The sequence below is a fragment of the Bubalus kerabau genome, chromosome 11 (assembly GCF_029407905.1).
Source record: "Bubalus kerabau isolate K-KA32 ecotype Philippines breed swamp buffalo chromosome 11, PCC_UOA_SB_1v2, whole genome shotgun sequence".
In the NCBI taxonomy this organism is placed as follows: Eukaryota; Metazoa; Chordata; class Mammalia; order Artiodactyla; family Bovidae; genus Bubalus; species Bubalus kerabau.
This window is the reverse complement of record NC_073634.1, coordinates 32,336,517-32,351,656: the sequence shown is the minus strand read 5'-3', so window position 1 is coordinate 32,351,656 and position 15,140 is coordinate 32,336,517. Positions and strand designations below refer to the sequence as shown.

The 15,140-nt window shown below is 40.9% G+C and overlaps 1 protein-coding gene across 5 annotated transcripts in view; it reads left to right on the top strand.

Annotated features, from left to right (window-relative positions):
• Positions 1-74: 74 nt before the first annotated feature.
• STPG4 (sperm-tail PG-rich repeat containing 4) overlaps positions 75-15,140 on the top strand; it is a 40,613-nt gene continuing 25,547 nt past the window's right edge. For all 5 annotated transcript variants that reach the window (XR_008700261.1, XM_055540023.1, XM_055540021.1 and 2 more), the window contains exons 1-3: positions 75-3,967; positions 6,539-6,598; positions 7,697-7,954. Coding sequence is in view for 4 of the 5 variants with exons in the window: in XM_055540023.1 (XP_055395998.1) it covers positions 3,935-3,967; positions 6,539-6,598; positions 7,697-7,954 (351 nt within the window). In the remaining variant the exon portion in view is untranslated. The remainder of the gene's footprint in view (positions 3,968-6,538; positions 6,599-7,696; positions 7,955-15,140) is intronic.

Genomic DNA, 15,140 nt, shown 5'->3' with positions numbered 1-15,140 from the left:
ATGTAATTTCTTCTACTTGGTATAATTTAGATATTTAATTTTTTTTTTTTTTTTTTTACTATTTAAGACTGTTTAGTTTTTAGATTGTGATACTTCAAAAGGTTTAACTGAAAGATTAAAAACTCTTGTGTAAGTGTACTTAGCATGGGGACTGACATATGGTAGGTATCCAGTGTTGCCTACTTTTGTAATTTTCAGCTTTGGCTTTGTTTATCCATATTGACTTCAGCCATGCAATGATTTTTTTAAATATTTGGGCTTTAAAACCCTAAAATCCAAATTGGGGCAGGGGGTAGTTTTACCTGTTTTCTAATTTTCTACTCAGTGCTTTTTAATTCTCCTACCATAAAACAAAGAATTTTCTGTTGTGCCTAACTATCTTCAACATGTTTTACAAATAAGTATCTTTGGTAGTGGCTTGACAGTAACTAAACTTTGTTTTATTTAGAAGTTTTCCTTGCTTCTTGTTGCTTTCTTTGTACAAAAGGTGGCTATAAAGGTTTCTGTTTTTCTAATTACTTTTAAATCCGTAGCAAACCAGAGCCAGGATGAAAACACTGAAGTATGTTCCTTGATTATTAACAGCCACAAGGCTTTTAATTTCTTAGAGGGGCAATTTGTTTGACCGGTTACTGTGCTTTGTTGACTACTTTAATACCAATGTTACTCTGCCAGAAAATGGAAAACTGGATGGTTGTGAAGGAAAAGAGACATAATTTAGATAGGACAAGGGAAGTTACAGGAATTGATCATCCTAATAGGGTATTATTACATATTAGGCAGGTGATTAAATAGGAAGACCTTCATTAGATACGTGTTTCATGTGCTACTGAGGCACAATAATCTCCAGAATATTAAACATGGGCTTTGGAGTTTTATTGAAGCAGTAGTCAGATCACTGCTCTGTATAACCTTGAAGAGGTCAATACTACCTGAGCCTCTGTTATCTTACATGTAAAATGGGTGTAATTTACCCAGGTGGTTTCTAACTTGGCTTTTGTAATAATTTTAGGTAAAGCACTTAGCATAGACTGAGCACACACACACAGCACTTAGCATAGTTCTTAGTATTTGCATTGTATTATATCTATGCTGTTAATCAGTTATGATCCTTATAAAATGAGGGGATTAGGCAAAGTTAATATCGGTGCTTTTCTCGTTCCAATAGTTTGAAGTAAGTTGGTAAGGTGGAAGGGGAAAACATGTTTTGTGGTTACTTGCGCGCATCACACTGCTGATTTTATATTCTTGTAGTCTTCACAAAAGTCACACAGTTAAGCATTACATAATCTTACTCAAATCAGAACTATAAAAAACGTTATCTGTTAAGTCTTAACCGTATTACGTGTTTTATATTAGAAGCATCATAGTAATTGTTAATTTTTTCTCAATATAATCTGTAGCATGTTTGCTTTCAGATAGTTAACCAAAACTATTACTGTGCAGTTAAAAATGATTCTACACTATGAGGTATTTTATCTAGAATTTTTATTAAAAATCTGATGCATAGCATAGGCACTGTTGATCTCTACATAGTGTAATCTTGTATTCACAAAGAGAACGGCCTCCTCCCTTTAAAACTGCTGTTATGGTAACCTGAAAATCAAACAGTATACTGTACAAGACAGTGTTTTCTTAAGGGGACATTGTGTTTATTCTACATGCTTAGTCTGTTTTATTGGCAAAGTCCTTGAAATCATTGACCCGTGCTGTTTCTATTTTTGCAGTACCCAAAACTATTTTCTCATCTAGGTGTTCCCTTATATTTCATACCTTCTATGGGTTTCTGGACTTCTCTGTACCTTTCATTGTATTCAGTCTCTAGGGTACCAGTCCCTCGTCTGCTGAGCCAGTTTTACAGGCTCAGCCAAAATAAGAAAGTAAAATGAGGCACAGTGATGGACTAGCTTAATCACTTTTGGTGAAAGTTCTGTATTTTACTTGTCTCTTGGTCTTATAACTTCAGCTGTTTATTTCAAACCTGGTGCCTGGCTCCTCCTGCTCTTTTTCCTATTTTTAAGGCTATGTTAAATGAATTTATTGAAAAGCCCCAGTATTTTAGAAGTTTAATGGTGTCCTCTCTTGCTACCCAGAAAAGTCGCCCACACGATTACCTGTGAGAACTTGTTAGAGAATCTCAGTCTGTATTTTAACAATATTTCCAGATACATGTGCACATTTGAAAAGTGCTGCTATAGTCCATTTTCTGGTTTTAACTTATAAAAAAAACTTACTGTGTTGAAAGGGCTGAGAATTAGGACAAAAACCTGTTTTGGATATGTTTCAAATTAGGGGAGATATGATTTGTCACAATGAGTCCTCAATAAAGAAGGCACAGGGTCGGTCCTTCAGAAGACTTGGAGGAGCTGACTCTTGAGGGTTGCCAGGCCATGAAGAAGGGAATAGCATTTCAAGCAGAAGGGTCAGTGTTTGGGGAGACGTGGTGGGTGGCATGTTTGGGATTTGTGAGTATACATCAGATCAGGAGGTTCTAATGGGAAGATGAGACTAGATGGTAAATCTTGCTTTTGTTCTAAAGGCAATGATTATTGAATGCATTGTGCTAGACTGTTCCAGGTGTCAGTGAAGTTAATCATAATTACTCCATGTGGGTACCAATATATTTCACCTCTTTATAGACAAACACAAAAAATCAGCAAATACAAATCCTGTTAAGGGAGAAGAGGGATTCAAGAAGGATGGAAAAGAGGAATCAATGCAGTGATGAACTGAAAAGTCAAGCTTGCTAAGAACTTGAAAAATCCCCATTGGTTTTGGCAACTGAATAACTGGCTAGTTTAGTTACTAAGTGCAGTTTTTAACTTAAAGGTGTGTGACGTCAAAGTAAGATGCTTTCAGGGAAGTATGGGGCAGGTGAGAGTTGATTCATTGGAAAAGACTGATGCTGGGAGGGATTGCGGGCAAGAGGAGAAGGGGACGACAGAGGATGAGATGGCTGGATGGCATCACTGACTCGATGGATGTGAGTCTGAGTGAACTCCGGGAGTTGGTGATGGACTGGGAGGCCTGGCGTGCTGCGATTCATGGGGTCGCAAAGAGTCGGACACGACTGAGCGACTGATCTGATCTGATCTGATGGGGCAGGTGAGGAAAGAAATGAATCTACACTACTCTTGAAAGTTTGTGACAGGAAGCAGAAACTCCATGGTATAGTGGGCCGTTGGGGGCACTGGAGTCAGGCCTGGATTTGAACTCGGTTCTGCCGCTGTTCTGTGATGCAGTCTGCTGTGCTAAACTGTCCAAGGAGCCTGTTACCCTCCTGCGTAAAATGGGATTAATACCTATTTCACAGGGTTATTTTGAGGATTAAATACATGTGAAGTATTTGGAACACAGCAGGTATTCCATAAAATCGATTAAGGTTGAGGGGACGTTTGTTTTTAAAGATGGAACTGTGTATAGGTTGAGGAGCTACAGCCAAGTTAGGCTGACAATGAAAAGGGTCTATACAGAGGGTAAACGGTGGTCCGTGGTTCCACAGAATGCTGTATCCAGAGCTCACTGCACTTCTCAAAGCAGTGACACCCAGAAATTTCCTTCTGGAGGAGTTGAGAAACAATCTTCGTGGATGCTAAGGTTGATTTTTCCTTAAGCATGCTATCTCCTAGCATGGAGGTGATTTGGGAAAGGGCTGATGGAGATCATGGGATGCTCTAGCTCCTTTACAAGCCTCCTTGGCGCAGGCTCTTGGTGACTCCTGAGCCCTCGAGATTTTCTTACCATACACGTGCGTGACGATCTCGACCGATTTCGCTAGGCTTGGCGCGGGCCCTCCAAGTGTGTGCCTGCCGCCCTTCCCCCACCAGCAGAGCAAAACCTACCGGCGGGTCTCCTGCGCATGCTCGGGAGCCGGCTGACCGAGGCGCCTCCTGGCAACCGGACGCCAGCCTCGGCTTAGAGTGAAGAGGAAGCAATGGATCAGTCTATCGCCATCACCTCCACCGCAGTAAGGAAGACCTGAGGCATGGGGCTTCTGCCTTGGCCTCGGTACCGCCTACCTTCCCTGCCTTCAATTCTCAAAACACTGTTCCCCTTGCTGGGCTCCGCCAAAAACACCAGCTGTCTCTAATCCTGGGTCCTTGCGCCCCTCCGCTTCCTACCTCCACGCCTACGCCTGCAGTCCTTTCTTCCTGATCATTGAGTGCCCTTCGTTTGCTTTTCTCCTGCCTAGCTCTCACTTATCCTTCCCCTTCGTCCTTTGTTTCCTGTCCTGTTTCCCACCCTCCACCCCCGATCTTAACCTACTGCTACTTGCGCTGGACAACTGCTTTAACAGGGTTGTTAGATTCCTTCGTTTCCCTCCCTCCACCTCCTCCCCCCCTCCTGCACCGTCTGCCAAGAGAATGGGTTTTTCCTTCCTTGGTCTATTGGACACGTTTTTGCCTTGCTTCCTACTGTAGTATTTATAAAATATTTGAAACTGTCTTGTTTAGTTTTTAAATAAATTTGGGCAAGGGATGTTTAGCCTAACTTGTGTAAAGTAATCCCCCCCTGAAGTGAATATGAAGTGAGAGATAGGGGAAGTTGAGGTCACCTGTCTTGGGCTAAACAAAACAGCAGCTGCCAGGTACCTTCCTTCAGACGTGTCATGTTTACTTCTCCCTTCCTCCCACTTCATTTCCCTGGTCCTAGGTAGTGGTGCAAGGAGGTCCAACCAGTCCATCCTAAAGGAGATCAGTCCTGGGTGTTCACTGGAAGGACTGATGCTGAGGCTGAAACTCGAATACTTTGGCCACCTCATGCGAAGCGTTGACTCATTGGAAAAGACCCTGATGCTGGGAGGGATTGGGGGCAGGAGGAGAAGGGGACGACAGAGGATGAGATGGCTGGATGGCATCACTGACTCGATGGACGTGAGTCTGAGTGAACTCCGGGAGTCGGTGATGGACAGGGAGGCCTGGTGTGCTGCGATTCATGGGGTCGCAAAGAGTCCGGCACGACTGAGCGACTGAACTGAACTGAGGTAGTGGTGGAGACCTGTCTTAACTTGCCTGAAAAAGTTCAATTTCTGTGACTATAAATGTGCAACAGAGAAGATTCAACATAAATCTAATAAAGGGAATGTATAGGAAGAAATTCAGACTTAGCAGTGCATATGAAGCAATGCTTTTTCAGAGAAATGCCTGTATTTCATAGTAAAACTGAAGCCCAGGGTTCCTTATACGTGGATATATGTTAGGAAGAATGAATTATATCAGTTTACTGGTTAGATTATTTTTAATGCCTTGTTGCTTGAGATGACCTGTATTTCATAGCAATAAAAAAGCATTCTAAATGAAAGTAAAACTCGGTATTTTAATGATTTTGCCTAGTGGAAATAACAAAAGGAAAAAACTAAGCAACTGCATTCTGTTGTCCTCACTGTTGACAGTGAAGCATCAAAATAATTTTCTTAACGTGGCAGATAAGGTATTAAAAATAAAAGCCACCACTTACTGAGTCCTGATTGTGGGTACACGTCTTTATGATGCCTTATTTTCGTGCCAGCTCTGGTGCCTTTTGTTGTTCTCCTAAGAGGAAGCTGAGGTTCATGAGGGTTAACTTGCCTAGTGCACCTAGGTAGTTGCTGAGCTGGAGTTCAAGCCCAAGTCTAGCGTATGGAAATCTAGAAAATGGCACTTTCAACATTTGCTATATGGCCAGGAGTTTGAATTCCAATATTACGTTAATTGGATGTCTATGCATTTTTACCTTGAGCTCCTTGAGCCATAAATCGTAATAACAATTATACAATTTTGGGTTTGCATAACTCTTTGCTTCCTGCTGCTGCTGCTAAGTTGCTTCAGTCGTGTCCGACTCTGTGCGACCCCATAGGCGGCAGCCCACCAGGCTCCTCTGTCTCTGGGATTCTCCAGGCAAGAACACTGGAGTGGGTTGCCATTTCTTCCTCCAATGCATGAAAGTGAAAAGTGAAAGTGAAGTCGCTCAGTCGTTTCCCACTCTTAGTGACCACATGGACTGCAGCCTACCAGGCTCCTCCGTCCATGGGATTTTCCAGGCAAGAGTACTGGAGTGGGTTGCCATTGCCTTCTCCGCTTTGCTTCCTAAGGGCACCAAATTTTGTCACCTAATTATTCTTATGACATCTTGGTGAGATGGGGATGTTTCATTTCAGTTCGGTTCAGTCACTCAGTCATGTTTGACTCTTTGCAACCTCATGGACTGCAGCACGCCAGGCTTCCCTGTCCATCACCAACTCCTGAAGCTTCTTCAGACTCCATCAAGTTTGTGATGCCATTGAGTTGGTGATGCCATCTAACCATCTCATCCTCTGATGGGGATGTTTATTACTCTAATTTACCCAAAGGAAATTTAGATACTTAAAAAGCACTTAAGATCTTAAAATAGCAATTTAAGGAAATATTATAAGCAAGATTGATTATGGAGCTCTTGTTTTCCTTCAGGGTGACCAATTTCATACAGTATCAATTTCTTCAAGTACATGTTTTATAAGTGATATTTAACTTCTAGTGATCACTTCTCAAATGAATAAGCACATTTTTATGTTTATTAATAGAAACCAACCCAGAAGTCATCATCTTTTGAAAGAGAAGGATGGTGGAGAATAGCATTAACGGTATGTATATTTTCATCCTTTCCTATTTGAATCAGTATTCAAGTCTGACCTTTTAAATCACTAATACTTAATTTTAAGGAAACAATGGTTGTTCAGATCTACCTGGGCTCATTTTATATTTATAATTTTAGTATCAGCACATGACTGAGAAACTAAACTTTGAATGCAGTAAAAGCTTGGACGTAAAACAACTGTAGGAGCCTAGGTGTTTTACACTACAGGTTATCTTGATAAAGTCAACTAAGCTTACACATTCTGGAAAGGTGTTTGACTTCAGTTTTTATCTTACTTCTTCAAAAAGTAAGAGCCTATGATAGCTTGTGTTAACATGGTCAGTGTGTGAAAGCAAGATGGTGATATATGAAAGAAAGATGACCAGAAGATCCTTCTCTCAAGATACATTATTTCTGTATGGCAGAAATATTTTCTATTCACACCTTTCCATAACAGAGGGGCCCTAGGGACCAAAGCCTCTTTGGAATTGTACTAATTTTAATGGTATAACTGAGTCGAGTGCTCAGTGGGAAGATGGCCACAAAAGCAGCGTGACTGAACTGTCAGGCCTGGCCATTCAGCCGTACTGTGGTTGTGATTTGAAAGTCCCAAACCTCTTATTGGACTAATTAGACCATATGTTCTGCCAGTTCATCCTCAATCTCATGTTATTATCCTGTAGCTTCCCAGTTGAGGGTTAGAAAGAAACACGTGGTATCTAACTACTAAACTGAAGTAGGATAACTTCTATTTAGTCACGAAACTTATCCAGAGGGTTCTCATAAGAGACCTGACATTGAAAGTCAAATAGAACCTCAAATTTAAGTATCTTTGGGGCTACTTTTTATAAAGTTAAAGCTTTACCTATGGCCATAACTCATTTGCTTAACCCACAGTTAAGCAATTGTCGCAGAAAGGAAATCATCATGATTGTCTTGAAATGTTGTTCTGTGGGGAGTGTGTACTTGATGGAATTTTATTAAAACATTTCTCTAAGTAAAACAAAGAGAAATGCTAGTTAGGAGTGACCTTTGAAAGAATGATGCTTTAGGAGATGTTACCAGTTTACATACTAACTTGAAAAATGATATCAATTCTCCACAGAACACTCCTAATCCTGGCACTTACCACTTGAAAACTTTTATTGAAGAATCCCTGTTAAATCCAGTGATAACAACCTACAATTTTAAAAATGAAGGAAGGAAAAAACCACCTCTTTTGCAAAGGAATGATCTGGTGCTGAACGACCTTCCCCAGTACATGCCTCCTGACTTCTTGGACTTGTTAAAGAAGCAAGTGGCCACTTACTCATTTAAGGACAAACCGCGGTCAAGCCCCAGCATGCTGGTTTACAGAGATCAGGTAAAGTGCTAGTAGCAGTTGGCTTTGTGTGGGAAAGCTGTCAAGAGGCCCAGAGGAAAATATTCTCTATACTTAGATTGTATCTTCTGCAGGAGAAATTGAAAATCTATAGGATGCCTTATTTCTTCCAGAAATCAAACAAAGCATGCTTCACTTACAAATATGTCCAGCAAGATGTTTCCCTTCTCAGCCTAACGTGGACATGGGAAATTTTTTTTCCCTTGCTGGGGACTCTTGGTAGGATTCCCCTGACTTGGGATCTTATCTATGATAGGGCCATGCTTCTGGTCTCTTCAAGCAGTTGATATGGTATGTCCTCTTTTTTTAAAGAGAAAACTGCCTTTCAGTGAGTAGTCCTCATATTAGAGTGTGAATATAACTATACACCATAGGAAAGCTTTTGCAAGAATTTCTTGCAGAAATGAGCATTGTGATATCAGAAGAGTCAGGTTGTACTCTAAGCCCTACCAGTTCATGCATCACATTAGGGATACTGAGCACTGCTTCTTACAGCCCTAGGCTAGGTTCTGTAAAGGGAAGATGTTCCTGACTTAGAAATATTTAAGTAACAATACAAGAGCAAATAGATCAAGTGCTGAGATAAATAGTGTAGCAGGAAAGGCCTAGAGAGAGCTCAGTGAAGGTGGGATTGAAAGGCTAGAACGCTCCCTGGATTGAGTAGGACTGAAGTTGGACCTTGGATAATGTATAACATTCCTGTGGCTCTTAATAATTTACTGTGAACTTCCACGTATATTCTGTTAGTAGTTATTCCCAGGCATTCCGAAATAGGCAAGATGGATGTCACCCCCATTTTACAGATGAGAAAACTGAGGTGAATAGGGATGCAGAAACTGGTTACGAGGTGCATAGCTTATAAAGAAGGCAGTGCTTTTTTATGGTTGACCCAATTTTATTTTGTTATTATTTTTTATTAAAGTATCGTTAGATAGCATCACCGACTCAAGGAAATGGATTTGAGCAAACTCCAGGAGACAGTGAAGGACAAGGAAGCCTGGTGTGCTTCAGTCTGTGGGGATGCGAGGTCTCAGACATGACTCCGTGACTGAACGACATAGTTGAGTTACAGTGTTGTGTTAGTTTCAGATGGGCAGCAGAATGACTCAGTTATACACATATATATCAGTTCAGTTCAATCACTCAGTCGGGTCTGACTCTTTGTAATCCCATGGCCTGCAGCATGCCAGGCTTCCCTACCCATCACCAACACCCGGAACTTGCTCAAACTAATGTCCATCGAGTCGGTGATGCCATCCAGCCATCTCATCCTCTGTCGTCCCCGTCTCCTGCCTTCAATCTTTCCCAGCATCAGGGTCTTTTCCAATGAGTCAGTTCTTTGCATCAGGTGGCCAAAGTATTGGAGTTTCAGCTTATATATATATAAATATACAGATATATATATTCAGCTTATATATATCTATATATATACAGGTATATATATTCAGCTTATATATATAAATATATATATTTATAGATATATCTATTCTTCTTCAGATTCTTTTCTCTTATAGATTATTACAAAATATTGAGTATAGTTCCCTGTACTATAGGTCCTTGTTTGGTTATCTATTTTATATATAATATTGTGTATATGTTAATCCCAAACCCCTAATTTACCCCTCCCTTCCTAGCTGTCCCCTTTGGTAACCATAAGTTTGTTTTCCATGTTTGTGGGTCTATTTCTGTTTTATAAATAAGTTTATTTGTATAGGCAAGCTGTACTTTTAACTAAGGGCTTCTGAGCCCCAATTTGGTGCTGTTTCCAGTCTACTTTGTGCCTCTGGCCTTGAATGAGGGGCAGAGTTTCAGGGGGTGGAACCCAAAGGAGGCATTTCACAAGAAGGGTAGAGTTGAGACATGGACGTTGTCATTTGGGACTTTGGGCCTTAATATCTTCTATTTATAAAGGAGCTAATAATATGTATCAGTCTTTACAACCTTATTGGGATAATATGATCATAATCTGAGACGATGCATTGCCACTTGGAGGTTGAATTGAGTGGAAGGGGTTGTGGTTATTAGAATGGACAAGAAATCTTCAGCAAAATGAACCCATGTTGTGTCCAAGCAATGAACCCTTCCTAGGGCTTTGCAAATTATGGCTTTGAAACAGGACAGAATGATAAATGTTCACAGGGTAAATCTTATCCTGTTCGGTTCAGTGGATGAATACAAGCACTGAATTATACATAGACTTTTATGGCTTGGTATCAGGTAACCAGGCGACATGTGAAATTGTCTTGGCCACCTCCTATGCAAAAATCATTCTTCCTCAGCCTCCTCCACCATTTACTTCCTTTCTGCTTCCTCTCTTCTGACTTTTTTGGGTTTCTGAGGGTAGACACAGGCCCACTGCTGAGAGAAGAAAAAATAGATGGTTGGTATTAGGCAAAATTTAACGCATTAAAAGACCAAAAGAATTTGGCTTATCCAGAGGGATGGATAAAATGTTCTAAAAATACTTGCCTTCTTTCTTTCTTTTCTTTCTCCTCTCTCTTCCACCTCCCAGAAAGGCTTGAGCTCCAGAAACTAGAAGAATTAAATGTTTTCCTAATTTTCTATTTCAAAGGTATATGATAATATATTCACAAGAAGAGAGAGATTCAGATGTAACCCTGTTTACTCGCCAGTAAAATTCATAATTCTGATTTTTTAATGGCAGAACTCAGTAAAACAGTCATTTGAATTCAAGGTAGATACAGTATACATTATTGTTGTTTACTAAGATCAGCATTCTCAAGCTTCATAATTCTTAATAGAATAGTCCTGTTATACCTCATTAATGCTGTTCTTTATTTGTTAGAAAGTTTTTACTATTTTTAACACCTTTATTCTGAAGCATATGATTCAACTGGAGAATCTGTATCGAAGAATCATATGTGTGTTTATATTTATATTTTAACGTGTGTGTGTCTGTGCATGGTGGTTGTTTAATCGCTCAGTCGTGTCCGACTCTTGGAACACCATGGACTGTAGCCTGCCAGGCTCCTCTGTCCATGGGATTTCCCAGGCAAGAATACTGGAGTGGCTCCCCATTTCCTTTTCCAAGGAATCTTCCCAACCCAGAAATTGAACCCACGTCTCCTGCATTTCAGGCAGTCTTCTGCATTGCAAGTGGGTTCTTTACTGCTGAGTCACTAGGGAAGCCCATGTCTGGGTATATATACTTATCTATAGCTGGCTCTTTCCAAAGAGTATTTGATATGGATCTAAATTTTTTACAATCATTTTTTTTTCTTATCAGAGAAATAGTATGTTTTTATTTTAGAATGTATATTCAAATATTCAAAAGTGGGACCATTTCTCTACAGTATGTGGTTTTATGACCTGATTTTCCCCAGTGTTGCTAACCCCTGGGTTACTTACTCTACCTTATTTGTGGATAATTTTAGCTCCTTTGCTCCCTGGCACTCTTTCGACTACTCCTGTCATAATTTCAGTACATTCAGAGATGATGATGATTTTCCAACAATCTGGCTTCTCAGTGTTTTGAACTCTTCTTCACTTCAGCCACTCACGCCTTAGATTTTTTTCAACACCAATCATTTCAGCCATCCATAATTTCAGTTGCATGCATTATACTGTGATCACTGTCCCCAGATCTTCTGCCTTGCTCACTCTGGCATCCCCACCTCAATAATTTTTCTGTTCCCCCCAGTCTACAATCCATTGATCCTGCTGTTTCTGGAAAAAATGGGTTTGCCTCTTGGTGTATGTTGAACCAAAAGATACAGCCAAGCCAAAGAGCAGAGAAGGAAGGATTAACTTTCTGCTGCTCTCAAGGCCTCAAATCATTGTCATCCCTTGGGTGTCCCCACCATCCACAGGCTCTGGACCAGCTTGTGCAAGTGTGTGCATGTGCGTGCAGCATGTGTCTGTTCAAGACCCTATCTGCTTACACTACCACCTTTCATTGCCTCTCAACTTGCTGATATTTTCCTTCCTTTCAAAGCTTAAGTTCCATAGTTAATCATTAGAGTTACTCCCTGCACACAACCTCGATTCCTTGGCCTCTTGATGGCTCATCTTTCTTGTTTGGCAAAGTCACAACCCTGGTCAGATCGCTCTGTGAACTTGGAACCTGCATTTGTGTAGCTGAATGACTAGTCTCATTTTCAGTTCTTTACCACCCATGGGTACAGAATTGTTGTTGTTCAGTCCCTAATCTGTTTACTCTCCCATTCTCCTGAGGTAGGTTTCTCTCACATCTTTCTTCTTTCCAAATCCTAAACACCTCCTCCTCAATTCTCATTCTTTTTTTCTCTTCTCAGCCTCTTGGCTTGTTCAGCCCCTCCTTCCTGCCTTCTTCCATTTGGAGGCCCAGGCATGCATACCTCTTCCCCATCTGCTCTCACTCCCTGCTGATCTGATTTAGTCTCAAGGCTTTGAACACCAGCTGTTTGTTTGTGATTTCCAAATGTATATGTCCTATCCAGACTTCTCTGTTGAACTCCAGGCTTGTATATCCAGTTGTTGTTTTGACTTCTCTGTTTTATGTCAAATTCAGGGTTTCTCACCCTTGGCTCTGTTGACTTTTTGGAAAGGATAATTCTTTGTGGTAGGGGGCAGTCCTATGCTTTGTAGGATGTTTAACAGCATTTCAGGATAATTAGATGCCAATTAGCAGCCCCCACTCCCAGTTGTTCTTCTCTGGTGGCTTAGACAGTAAAGAATCTGCCCTATAATGCAGAAGACCTAGGTTCAATCCCTGGGTTGGGAAGATCCCCTGGAGGAGGGCATGGCAACCCACTCCAGTGTTCTTGCCTGGAGAATGCCCATGGATAGAGAAGCCTGGTGGGCTACAGTCCATGGGGTCGTAAAGAGTTGGACACGACTGAGCGACTAAGCATAGCTCCCAGTTGCAACAACCAAAACTGTCTTCAGACATTGTTCCCCTGTCCCCTGGGGAAGGAGGGAACTAAAAAAAAAAAAAAAAAAAAAAATACTTTTGATTGAGACCCTCTAGATTTACTCTTTGTAACAGTGGGTGTGATCTCTGAGTGGCTCTTTTCAGGGCCAGCAGGTTGACGGTGAACTGGCTTCATCTGTGACCTTAACTCTTGTGTCTCCCCTCATTCTGGTCCTCACCAATGGTCTGTTCCGGGCTGCTTCTTGAATTTGCTACTCCCGATCCAACCTCATGTCTTTGCGATGGATCTTCCTTCATCTGGAATGCTCTTATCACAGATATCCATGTGACTTATTCCCTCTTCATCTTCAAATCTTTGTTCAAGGGTCACTTTCTCAATGAGCCTCATTTAAATTGAGAATTGACACCCCTGACCTTTCCTGCCCTCCTCTTTTGTTTCCTTAGAACCTAGAGCCATCAGTATACTATATAATTTATTTACAGTTTGCATTTATTATTTGTTGTCTGCCTCCTCCCATGAGAGTAAAGCTTTATGATGGCCTGAATACTTATCGGTTTTGTTCACTGTTAGGTTTTTGCCTCTAGAATAGTGTCTGATTGGTTAATATTTGTTGAATGCATGAAATGAATTGATTGCTCGTATTTCTGAAATCTGACTGGGCCTTCATCATTTTGTTTCCCTGGATGTGTGATTATCTTTGGCTCTGCATTGTTCATTGCCCCTGAAAGGTTGTTTCCATGGATTCCCTAAGATGAAAGTGTTTTTCCTCCAGAGAACGTTTGTTTTTGGTTTCTGCTAGTATTTAGGGTGGTGCCACTTGAAATACACTGCTTATATATTCTTGGGTCACTCTAGTGATGGGAATTTGGACCAGAATCCATGAAAGGAACCAGCCCACGGTTACACTCCTTCAAGGCTGGGTTTCTCCCTGTTGTCTCAATTCTGCTTAGCACCAAGACATCTCTTTCTGTACTCCCCTTAGCATTGGGGTGAGGTGGGAGGGTGGCTTTCAGGAAACTCCCTTTTAGGGCCTCCAGTTTCTGTGGGTAGGACTCCCACTAGATCACCATCATTGATGATCCAGGCTTTGGCCTCTGGATTCTTCTAGGGCTCTAAAGTTCACTCAAATCCAGGTCTATTCCTTTGCTGAGTTTAGTATGGACCAACTTAAATCCTCTGAGCAAAACTAGGCCATTTGTATCTCTGGTTTCTTGCTATATCTTGGTTTTGTTGTTGTTTGGTTGCTCAGTTGTGTCTGACTCTTTTGCGACCCCATGGACTATAGCCCTCCAGGCTTGTCAGTCCCTGGGACTCTCCAGGCAAGAAAGCTGGAGTGGGTTGCCATGCCTTTCTCCAGGGGATCTTCCTGACCCAGGGATAAAACCTGAGTCTCTGATGTCTCCTGTCTTGGCAGGTGGATTCTCTACCACTAGAGCCACCTGGGAAGCCCATCTCTTGGTGTAGGGATCTTATATTCCTTATGACTTTATTATCAGTTTCATATCTTGTCAAAAGCTCTTGTTTATTTTGTATATTTTGTCCCTCATTTCTAGTAGTTGTCTACAGCGGGAAGGTTCATCATCCAAATAGCCTAGCCTGCCAATAGCAGAAACCAGAACTTTGCTTTTTTCTTCGAAATATATTTTGAATCTTTTCCATGCATCATGATGCAAAGAAATGGAAAGATAGCCCAGGTTCATTGTTCAGAAGAGTAAATATAGTTAAAATGTCTGTACTACCCAGATCAATCTATAAATTTAATATAATACCTGTCAAAACACCCTTTATTATTTTTTTTTTTTTACATAACTAGAACATAATCCTAATATTTATATGGAACCACAAAAGACCCTGAATAGGGAAAGCAATCTTGAGGCAAAACAACGAAGCCAGAGTTATCACCCTCTCTGATTTCAGACTATACTACAGAGTTACAGTGATCAAAACAGCATAGTAATGACATAGATAAATGGGACAGAATAGAGAGCCCAGAAATAAAACTGTGCCTTTATGGTTAATTAAGTTACAACAAAGGATGCAAGAATGTACAGTGGGAAAAAGACTGTCTCTTTAGTATTGCTGCTGGGAAAACTGGACAACAACATGTGAAGGAATGAAATTAGAGCATTTTCCTACATCATTCTAATGAGTAGGGTTGGATTTTTTAATTTATCCCAATTTTCTGACCTTGTTGGAATTGGTATAACACAACTGAATTACATATCCACACTAATAGCTTCTTGTCTTTTTCTATGACTCCAAGCTACTGCAGGATTTCTGAGTGCCTAATCAGC